The sequence below is a fragment of the Piliocolobus tephrosceles genome, chromosome 14 (genome assembly GCF_002776525.5).
Source record: "Piliocolobus tephrosceles isolate RC106 chromosome 14, ASM277652v3, whole genome shotgun sequence".
Classification (NCBI taxonomy): Eukaryota; Metazoa; Chordata; class Mammalia; order Primates; family Cercopithecidae; genus Piliocolobus; species Piliocolobus tephrosceles.
Genome location: NC_045447.1, coordinates 60,337,277 through 60,349,378, shown reverse-complemented (window position 1 = coordinate 60,349,378; position 12,102 = coordinate 60,337,277). Strand labels below are relative to the sequence as shown.

Here is a 12,102-nt window from a genome sequence, read left to right as displayed (position 1 = left end):
CCACAAGGGGGCTTCCCCAAAAATGTCCTATGAGAGACTCCATGATCAAATACATATTTGATATATATTGAAAAGTGCTATATCCTAGCCAACTCACCTTAGGGTTTCAAACTACACATTAGACCACTAAGTCTAACACTACAGAAATCTGTTTAACTTGATTAACTTGGGCAGTGTTTCCAAACTATTATCCGTAGGATCTTATTTTGTAAAACACTTGTTAACAATCATGGTCTACACAGTTGGAGACAAACATGAAACCCGTAGAAAGTATGAGTAAAATCTCACTATGAGACACCTGAAGAAATCTGGCTCTCTTAGTGTGATTTATTATGACATTCTGTTGGAAATCATATTGCCAATTCAATAGGGTTGGAAAAGAATTCAGTGGGGATTACTGGTGTCTCAATGGTGAACCAGATTATGGCTCCTTAATAGAAGAGATTGAGTCTGTACTCGTGTTCTGGTACTGGATCAGGTGCATTCTATGGGCTGTCAATCAATGTTACATCTTTGCCCTGAGCATTACAGGAGGAAGGACAGGGTCATATGTATCTTTATTACTGTTTTAGCCTTGAAAGTCTTAAACATTTTAAAATGCATTTTGTTATTAGTTATAGAGGATTCAGATGATTAAGTTTCAAAATATTTTAGGAGCAAGCTTAGGAGATCTGAATAAAATGGAAATGTAATCACTGTTTGATGGCTGAACAAGAATTTTGAAGGTTGTTTCTTTACTATGCTGCAAAATCTGAAATGTGATGTGTTAATTAAATAGGAACTCAGAAATGGTTTATCAATAATAATTTGTCATAACCATTATGGTTCTTATTCTGGGAAACTGGAAGAACTCTGGTGTGGAGATCTTCATTTGAAAAAGATTACATCTAGAGAAGTAATGAAAGCATTCCTTTGTGTATTATGTATATATTAAATATATAGGTCTCATGCGGCATTTCTTTTGATGAGACCAAAAGAAATTTCCAATCAGAGTATGTGCATGCAGATACACAAAGAAAACAAATATTGAGCATTAGATCCCACACTACCCCCAAATATTAGTTCAACATCCCTTGGAATGCAATTTGGAAATACCTCACTCTTCCAACTCCTGCAAAAGTTCATACCAAATGGAAGAGAAAATTCAAATTTTGAAACCTAGTCGCAGAAGACATGTGTTCATGAATGCCAGAATTCAGTCATCACTAATTGTAGCACAGAGTAGAAATACACACCAGGGGTTACACTATTTAAGTATTCCAAGGGAGAGAGTAATGTGTTGAGCACACAAACCCCTTACTCCCAACCCCGCCTCACATTCTCCACAGGCACACAAGCAGGTACAGACAAAGCTACTGCTTCCTACCGGTAGAGTCGATTCATCCTTGTCCCTGGCTGCAGATGGCTGCATAAGAGAAAAAGGCAAAGACAAAAGACAAAGAAATAAATAAATGAAGAACCACATATGGCATTTACATTTAATAACAAGCATCAGTATAGGGGAAGATTTCATTCTTTCTGCTCCTGGGATGAGTTAAGCCAAAACAGGGGACTGAGGATGTATATTTCTAGCCAAAATATAATGGTTTATTTAGGTACATGATTCATTCTCCTGAAAGGTCAAAGTTTAATGGCCAATCCGAATGTCCAGCTATACAAAGCAGTTAAGTCAACTGTGGCCCAGCCATGCAGTGGAATACTATGTGATCATTAAAATGAATGAGGTAATTCACAGGTACTGACATGGAAAATATCTATTGATAACTGTAAAAATTAAACATTTATAAATATTTATTGTTTCATTTCATAAAGGAAAATAAATTAATAATACTTTAGTGCATGTAAATAAAAAAAGTCTGCAAGAATGATACCAAACTGTTATTAGTGGTTGTTACTGGTGGATGGGATTGCAAAGAAATACCATCTTTTTTATTTTTTATTTTTTTTTTATTATACTTTACGTTCTAGGGTACATGTGCATAGCGTGCAGGTTTGTTACATATGTATACTTGAGCCATGTTGGTGTGCTGCACCCATCAACTAGTCAGCACCCATCAATTCGTCATTTATATCAGGTATAACTCCCAATGCAATCCCTCCCCCCTCCCCGCTCCCCATGATAGGCCCCGGTGTGTGATGTTCCCCTTCCCCAGTCCAAGTGATCTCATTGTTCAGTTCCCACCTATGAGTGAGAACATGCGGTGTTTGGTTTTCTGTTCTTGTGATAGTTTGCTAAGAATGATGGTTTCCAGCTGCATCCATGTCTCTACAAAGGACACAAACTCATCCTTTTTTACAGCTGCATAGTATTCCATGGTGTATATGTGCCACATTTGCTTAATCCAGTCTGTCACTGATGGACATCTGGGTTGATTCCAAGTCTTTGCTATTGTGAATAGTGCCACAATAAACATACGTGTGCATGTGTCTTTGTAGTAGCATAATTTATAATCCTTTGGGTATATACCCAGTAGTGGGATGGCTGGGTCATATGGTACATCTAGTTCTAGATCCTTGAGGAATTGCCACACTGTTTTCCATAATGGTTGAACTAGTTTACAATCCCACCAACAGTGTAAAAGTGTTCCTATTTCTCCACATCCTCTCCAGCACCTATTGTTTCCTGACTTTTTAATGATTGCCATTCTAACTGGTGTGAGATGGTATCTCACTGTGGTTTTGATTTGCAAAAAATACCATCTTTTACATGTTTTGGGGGGAGTCAGCATTCATTGCTCCAGGTATTGTGAATAAAATAAAGTTCACAGAAGTTAGGCCACTGAATTAAAGACTAGGATCATCCCACATGGAAATCAGATAACCCATCTTTTCTTCTGCTCCCTCACCTCAAGTTTTCTATTCTAAATAGAAGTCTCTGTCCAGTTGAGAAATGTGGATTAGAACACAAGGGCACATAAAGGCCTGGTAATCTGCTGGGAGTGAACGCAACTCAGACAAGGGGGCAGTGTAATTCTAACCACATGACCCACCTGGACAGCTTTTACTTCCTCAACTCAATAGGAACTCTCCTTCTTCACCAGAACCAGCCACCACCCTGGGATCTTTCCAGCGAGATAAGGTGCCTGGTGAATAGTTCCTCATGCTTAGACACCACCTTCGTCACTTCACCTCAACTACAGTTGCAGACAGCAAGAACAAACTGGAACCCTTCCCCCATCTGGCATTCTGGTCCTCCCCATTAGGGTCTGAGCAGATGTCTGTCTTCAGGAATAATCACATACTTGGAGGAGAGTAGCCAGATGCAGAGCTGTTTTAAAACTTTCATGTGCTCTAGGCTTTCTGTTTTAGGGTCTTCCACATGTGTCATGTAAAGATATTAAGATGTCCCCACATCCCATCTAAAATATACAATTCACCTAAAATATACAGTTTTGTGTAAAAAAAGAGAAGGGATTCTTATAATTTTGAATTTCAAATTATTTGCTATGTGTCACTCATTTAAGTTAGGATTAGCATGCTCAAAATCTTGCAAAGTGAAAAAATCAAATCTACAATTTGTTTTCACATGTAATGAATTTTTACGGTGAAATTTAATACTTAGTGAGGTTGATGTTAAATATTTTGTGGACGTTCAATTAGATGTTTAATAATTCTGATTTTTGTAGACACCTTTTTGGATTCTGGAGTCAGTACCAATGTGTTTTTATTCCTCTTCTGGTTCCAAGCATTTTTATGAAGAACTTGCAAGTCTCAGACATAAACAGAAGGGCTCTGCGTTGGTGGTAATTTCTGAGCACAGCCTGTGGGCACCACTAAATTTGCCTTAACCCTCGGGTAGGGGGCCCTCTCTCGGTGACTTCTCTAAAAACGCTAATAGGGAAATGTCCTGATGCCCTAGTTCCCAAGAGTCTGCTTGTGGAACTGGAGTGGACAGGAAACTGGCCTTTGATTCCCCACTTTCCTCTGAAAGGCACTGTATGATCCTGCTTCTCTGTGGCAGGTCCTCTCCTTTTCTTTCCTTCCACATCCGACAGCTCAACAAATGGCCTCACGGTCTACAGAGCAATCCCCCAGGGAAATCTTCCAGGGCAGCAAGCTCAGCCTTTAGACATACATTGAGATTGACCATCAGAGCATGCCTGGTCAGTTAGCAAATTTACACCTTGTGGCCAAATGGGAGACCAATAATTATGAGCTGGAATTGATACCACGGTGATAACACAGAACATGAAGGAACAGGATGAAAGTGGGGAGAGAAAAAGGTGGGCTTTATAAGGGCAGAAACATCACCAGCTAAGGGTTTGAATTTTAAAAAGTATATCTAAATACATTATTTAAGGAAGGAAAAAAAATCCAAACCTGTCTTTTGGTCTGAAAAGAAGAAAAAAATATCTACTCTATTGACTTTTTCTCTCACAGCAAGGAAGATCATAAAACATAAAAGGTGGAAGGAAAATGCCTAGTACATAGATTCTATAGAGAAAAAACTGAGCGCAGAGACAGGCCTGAAATTCTCTACAAAATGTCCCACTGTTTAATGTCTGCAGTTAACATCATTTGTTTTCTTTCAAGTGTAATCTGCAGACATGAATATACATCAGGGTATAACTTGTAAATTTAGGTATACACACAAATGACAGCAGAGGCCATTAAAACACCCCTCTACTTTCCTTTTATGTAGCTCTGTTGCAAAAGAGATAAGAAGCGTGATATATGATGGTAATTGCCCATTTCTAGGGGCTCACCCACATCTACTGATAATTCGAGGTTCACCTGACTTAGCCTTGCTCTAATTGCATCTTGAAGCAGCCTCACAGTCCTGGCAATATGCAGCTGATTATGTTACAAATTCAGTTTTAAAGCGGTTTAATTACACGGGAAGTAACTAGTGAAGGTGACAAAGAAATGATTTTCATATGTATAGCCAGTGGGTTTTGGGTTGGCCTAGTGTTGTGAATTTATTTTCAGGGCCATTAAATATGTGGCAAGTTTATTCTAACCCATGGGATGTTACAGAAGACAACTTCTTCAAAAGAAGACTAATGTGACTTTAAGGATTAATCTTGGCATTCTTATGATACATTTTGCTTTTTAACCCCCTTAATTTTAAACACACCAAAATACCACTCATTTGGGCTGTATTAATATGAAAGCCCAATTCCTGGTGGTCAGCATGCTATGGATTGGCTTAACAAATTCCTATAAACAAATTTAATGAATACATTGAAATGAATTTCCTATAGCTATAGAAAAAAATATGTTAAGCCAATCCATAGCACATCCACAGCAGTTCTTCGAGGATTGTTTACAAGAATAAACTGGGCACTTAAGTGGGCCATGCCATGCGACCTTGGGCACTGTCAACCGTGGGTGAGCTCTGGGTGTGCGGGCGGCCTGGCGCGCCGCTCTGCTGTGTCAACATGTTATGATGCTGTCCCATACCAACCTGGCCACTGGAATCCCCAGTAGTAAAGTGAAATATTCAAGGCTCTCCAGCACAGACGACGGCTACATTGACCTTCAGTTTAATAAAACTCCTAAGATCCCTTATAAGTCCATTGCACTTGCCATTGTGCTGTTTTTGATTGGCGCCTTTCTCATTATTATAGTCTCCCCTCCTGCTGTCAGGCCACATCAGCAAAGGGGGGGCAGACCGGCCGTTCCAGTCCTGATCCTTGGCATTCTGGTGTTCCTACCCGGATTTAACTACCTGCACATCACTTACTACGCATCCAAAGGCTACTGTGGTTACTCCTATGATGACATTCCAGACTTTGATGACTAGCACCCACCTAATAGCTGAGGAGAACAGTCACAGTGGAACTGTCCCAGCTTTAAGATACCTAGCAGAAACTATAGCTAAGGACTAAGGAATTCTGCAGCTTGCAGATGTTTAAGAAAATAATGGCCAGATTTTACGGGTCCTTCCCAAAGATGTTAACTGAACCTACAGTAGCTAATTAGGACATGCTCTGTTTTTCATCCCGTTGCCCTGGCAAGAGCTCCTGACAAGTTTTTCCACAGGAATATGTATCATGGAAGAATAGAGGTTATTCTGTAATGGAAAAGTATTGCCTGCCACCACCCTCTGTAGAGCTGAGCATTTCTTTTAAATAGTCTTCATTGCCAATTTGTTCTTGTAGCAAATGGAAGAATGTAGTATGGCTAATTTGATTTATTTAAAAAATATCTGAGTATATTATCCTCTACACTTATTCCTACCTTCATGTTCCAGTGGAAGGCCTTAGTAAAATCAAAGATCAGTGAGTTCATCTGTAATGTTTTTTTAACTTACTTTCTTATTGACAGCAACCAGGAATTTTTTATCCTGTGGAGCAAGTTTTCAAAATGTAAATACTTTCTCTGTTCAACAGCCCTTGGCCCATTCTGATCTAGTTTACGAGTAGATTGGACAACATATAATTTGGATCATTTTGTCCCTAGTAAATCAAAATGTTCTGTAGATTATTCCTTTAATGGCTGGACTTTTGACTGTTTCCTAATGAAACACGTAGATAAGTGGTTATTATTTAGAGTTTATAACCCTATTGCTAGCACCTTGTATTATGTCATCATTCTGCTCATGATTCCAAGGATCAGCCTGGATGCCTACAGGACTAGATCACCTTAGTTTGATTCTATTTTTTAGCTTGCAAAAAGTGACTTATATTCCAGAGAAATTAAAATGTTGAAATCCAAAAAAAAAAAAAAATTCATAAACTGCATCCTGAAGGTCTCAGGTCAGAGTTTTGGTGTGCCAACGCAGACTCCCCTCTCCATTCATGAAAGCAAGACTTTTGTCAGGCCATCTTCTACTTACAAGAAAATATTCTGTAATTCAAACCTTTATTCAATTAAACTGGCCCCCTTCTCAATGACTCAAATTAGTCATATGGTGATTGCACTTAAATTGAGCAACTGAAAGATGTCTTTAATCTCTATTGTCCTTCCTGGTGGAAATTCCTTTTTTTTTTCTTTGAGATGGGGTTTTGCTCTTGTTGCCCAGGTTGGAGTGCAATGGGATGATCTCAGCTCACTGCAACTCCACCTTCCAGGTTCAAACAATTCTCCTGCCTCAGCTTCCTAAGTAGCTGGGATTATAGGTGCCCACCACCATGCGCAGCTAATTTTTGTATTCTTAGTAGAGACAGGGTTTCACTATGTTGGCCAGGCTGGTCTTGGACTCCCGACCTCAGGTTATCCACCTGCCTTGGCCTCCCAAAATGCTGGGATTACCGGTGTGAGCCACCGTGCCCTGCCAGAAATCCCATTTCTATATAGGAATTTTACTACTTATTTGATAGGTGTTTTGAAATTGTCCATTTATGCTTCCACCCCAGATAATAAAATGCATAGGCCATTTAGATAGTATTTTGACACTATAAATCAGTCCAGCATCCTTAAATCTTCTTTCTTCCTTTGATCCTTGAAAGCCAGAAATGATTTTGCTGACTATAAAGTGTAGTTTTGATGGAACTTTGTATATAGCCTTTCACCACATACAGGCCCCCAGTCCCACTTCACACACATAAAAATTAGGCCAATACTGTAGTCCAGCTGCCTCAGTGCCACTCAGTAACAGGATACTAACAAGTCCATGGTTCACTCTGGCAATTATCTACTTACAAATCACATGATCAAATGGGTCACCATGAAGACTTCATAGGCCAAAATACAAGTGTGTAAACTAAGGGATTTTTTTTTTTTTTTTGGTCAATGATGTGGCATCAGATATAGGGGAACAATAAGGAATTTGTTGCAAAAGCTAAGTAACAGCCATAAACTTCCACCACTTTAACATTCTACCAAGTCCTGCAAAATGTGCTTACGATGCGTTATGCCAGGGACCTGGAAGCATTATAAAGTCTATAGAAATAAACTTAAACATATAATTATTTTGTCAAAAATATAATTGGAAACAAATATGCCCATGATCAAAATATGAATCCAATATTCCAATGGACATGAATTTTAATGTCTTAGAATTCAGAAAGATTTGGTGAGGAATGATTTGAATGACTGATTTTCATTTAAAAAATTAACATGAAAGTGTAAAATGATGTTTCCTTTTTCTTTCAATACACCATGGTAATAAATAAAAACATTCAAAATGTCTCTCCTTGTTAAAGATGAATAAACCTCAAAGCATATTGGGAAGACTAGATACAAGGTACAAATGCCTCAAATCTGCAATGTAAAAGGCAAGGCACCCTACCACCTCTTAGTCAGATGGAAACTCATCTCTTTCTCCCTCCTTTTACTGTGTCTTAACATATTCCCTAAAACATTAAGAGAGGGGAGATTAAATCAATTCCTAAAGAAAGAAAGAAAGAAATATTTAAATTCAAATTACTTTGGTTGCTGGGTAATTATCCCACAATCATGGCCCTTCTGCAGAGAAGGAATCTCAGAGAACAATGAAGTGCTGACGAGGACAGCCCAGGGTGCAGGAGCACCCACTTTACAATCCAGTTTAAAGAAATACACTGGGATGGACAGAAGGGGTAGAAATGATCTAAGTAAGAAGTATGGTAATGAAAGCTCACATTTTGGAAGCAAAGCCTTTTGACGATTTGTTTGAATAATCTTCATGATCATGAAATATTTGAGATAGTAGAAAAAAGTTTGAGAAGAATAGATATCTTCACGAATATGGAAGGAGCAGAAGAAAAACTGTTTAGAGACACTTAAAGAACAATTTGGAATATGGAATACTCAGTAAGGCAAGTGCGCCAGGGTGACTTCACGAAGCAGAATTTAACTGACAAGTTAAATCTACACAATTGTAATCAGAATCTCCAAAATTTCTTGATCATATACCATTATCAGATAGAGTCTTGCTCTGTTGTTGCCCAGGCTGGAGTGCAGTGGTGTGACCATAGCTTCCTGCAACCTGAAACTCCTGGGCTCAAGCAATCCTCCTGCCTCAGCCTCCCAAGTAGTTGGGACTATAGGAAAGCACTATGATGCCCAGATAATTACGAAAGAAAAAATTTTTTTTTAGAGGCCAGGGTCTTGCTATATTGCCCAGACTGGTCTCGAACTCCTAGCCTCAAGTGATCCTCCCACCTGAGCCTCCCAAAGTGCTGAGATTATAGGTGTGAGCCACTGTTCCCAGACTATCTACTTATATATCTGTGTGCTACTGTCAACCATTACATAAACATGGACTAATTTCTTCCCTCTTTTAAAAAAGATAACAAATAGAAGTCTTAATATTTTTTTCTTGCATCCCAAATAATTATCTTGTGTACCCCACTGAAACATTAGCACAAATTTTTAAAAATGAATTCTTTCAATGCTTCTCACAGAATTGATAAGCTATATGGAATGTATTAATATATTTTACCCAACTCCTTCAGTTAACCTCCATAATACTGGAAGTTGTAAGATCCTTGAGGACAGGATTCACCTCTGTGCCTTCCATGGTCCCTAACTGTGGCTACTTAAAATGCAATTAAGAGGCCTCGGTGAGGGAGAGCACCCAGGCAGAACAGAACTGTGTGCTTCTGTGTCAGTTACCAGAGCTCCTCAGCTGCTTGTGCCACTGGCTAAATTAATAGTAATGGTGATTATTTAAGTCTACCTCTTAAAGGACTAATTAATCTTTCTTATTAAGTATGTACATAGAAGACAGTAATCCTTATCTTACAAATGGAGAAAGAGAGGCAAGAAGGGCCTCAGGCTATTTCTGTACTTAGGATACTAAGTACCAGTGTTAATTCACTTAATTTAGGAATTAACAACCCAACCACCACTGCTATCTCTTGCCTTCCCCTGAAAAATCCAGATGTTCCTAATTTACTTTGTTGTACCATTTTAGCAATTCTCACAATTGCTAATGAACAATTTTGATATGCCAATCAAACACAATCTGCTAGTGGTGTTCTGGCATTAGTCACACAAATTTCCTTTGACCAGTAAAGAACGCAGTATGCATTCATCTATTTTTTTTTTTATTTTTTTAAATTTTTTATTTTTTTTATTTTTTTTTTGAGACGGAGTCTTGCTCTGTCACCCAGGCTGGAGTGCGGTGGCCCGATCTCAGCTCACTGCAAGCTCCGCCTCCCGGGTTCACGCCATTCTCCTGCCTCAGCCTCCTGAGTAGCTGGGACTACAGGCGCCCGCCACCTCGCTCGGCTAGTTTTTTTTTTTTTTTTTTTTTTGTATTTTTAGTAGAGACGGGGTTTCACCGTGTTAGCCAGGATGGTCTCGATCTCCTGACCTCGTGATCCGCCCGTCTCGGCCTCCCAAAGTGCTGGGATTACAGGCTTGAGCCACCGCGCCCGGCCTGCATTCATCTATTAAGTCTTGGTTGCCTTACTTCTTTTAAGGAACGTGTCTAAGACAGAAGGTGTTCAACCATTTCGCTTCCCTGAGCCACACCGGAAGAAGAACTATCTTGGGCCACACATAAAATACACTAATACTAACGACAGCTGATGAACTAAAACAAACAAACAAACAAACAAACAAACAAACAAACAAAAAACTCAAATGTTTTAAGAAAGTTTAAGAATTTGTGTTGGACTACATTCAAAGCTGTCCTGGGCCACTTGTGCCCTGCGAGCTGTGGGTTGGGCAAGCTTGGAAGATGTGATTTTTTAAAAAGGTCCATCAAATGCTGGTGTGGAACAAACTACAGAATACTTTGTAGCAAATGAGGCAGATTTCAGTAATAATGTGTGCCAAGTGTTATATATATATAATATCTCATCAAATCCTCACAATTATAGGTATTATAAACACATACTCCCCCTTTTAACACAGGAGGACCCTGAGGCTGATGGAGTTGGGACAATTTGTCCAAGGCCATACAGCCAGCAAGTGGCAGAGCTAAGATACGAACTCAGACAGTTGGGCTCCAGAGCCTTCCTAAGTGTTGGGGAAATGAGAAAGTGGCATTTTCCTTGCAGTGACCTGTGAGGAAGCTGCAGACAATACAACTTCAAATATAGTAAAAAAATAGTTCACGTACATTAAGAACTGTTTATGAGCTCTGACTTCCAATGGAGGTGAGAAAATAGTGGCAAGTGATTGTTGTGAATTTAGAATGAAAGCTTTTATTTGTGTTCATTTTGTACAAAAAGCTAGTATCTGGGAGTAGAGAAAGTTACAGAGGCTGTTTTGTCTCTTCCAGCATCATTATTTAGACTCAGTTACTATTGTCATGATTTACTATTATTATTTCTGTCTCTTGAAGGTCACAGAGGCACCTTTTATGCCTTCAGAACGGCACAGATTTAAGTAAAACTGCAAATGAATTGCTCCATATATCAAGTTGACTTGTATTAAGGAGTTGATAGCTCAGTAATAGGTGGGAGAAAAAAGGGGCCCCCTGGTGGTCTCCGTTATCACTGCGGTCATGATACGTTATTCTATATTTAGTTTATTTGGAAGTTCGGGTGGGCTCAGTCTTTATTTCTGACACTTCGAGGAACTAGTGCTATTTCTTTGTTTCAGGGAAAGAACAAGCCAAAAAATGAAAATAATCACTCTTGGTATTTAAAGCTTCAGTGAGACAGTGTGAATGGCAAGTTTTGAATAAAGAAAATTCATTCATTCATTTAACAGTAATTATTTGATAACATTTATCGCACACTTATATATGGCCAAGGATTCTTTTAGGTTCCTAGGATTTAGGTGTGGTCCAAACTTGACAAAAATATCTGTCCTTATGGAACCTGTATTTCAGCATAAATATGTTATATCATTAAATTAACTAGATAGAAAGGGTAGGTACTCATTATTCGATCACTTAAAATTAAGTGTTACATTTAAGAATATACTTAAGAAGATTACCTGTGACCAATTCATTACTTTTTTAATCACACTTTATCACACATTTATTAATTCTAGATTTAGCATCTATTCTTGTTTGGAGAGAAGCTGGCAAAGACTATAAAAGTATAAAGAACAAGCTTGTGTCTATAAAATTATAAACAACAATTCTATATTAATAGAATTCATTGAGTGAAGGGCATTAGATATTTAAAATGCATTTTAAAACTGATACAATTGAAAGTGTAATTTAATTTTAGATAATATTAACGGTAAGAATTTTTTTTTTGCTAATCTTTCATTTTAAAAAAAGATGAGATTTTTTTAAAAAAAGAAACCCTGAATCTCAAAGAGAACAAA

At 38.4% G+C, this 12,102-nt stretch overlaps 1 protein-coding gene and 1 pseudogene across 4 annotated transcripts in view; one reads left to right on the top strand and one right to left on the bottom strand.

The window, feature by feature from the left end:
- Nucleotides 1–12,102, bottom strand: part of SLC24A2 (solute carrier family 24 member 2) — a 276,630-nt gene that overhangs the window by 111,649 nt on the left and 152,879 nt on the right. For all 4 annotated transcript variants that reach the window (XM_023190029.3, XM_031934081.1, XM_031934080.1 and 1 more), the window contains exon 3: nucleotides 1,367–1,405. In XM_023190029.3, coding sequence (XP_023045797.1) covers nucleotides 1,367–1,405 — 39 coding nt within the window. The remainder of the gene's footprint in view (nucleotides 1–1,366; nucleotides 1,406–12,102) is intronic.
- LOC111524741 lies at nucleotides 5,304–5,746 on the top strand (annotated as a pseudogene).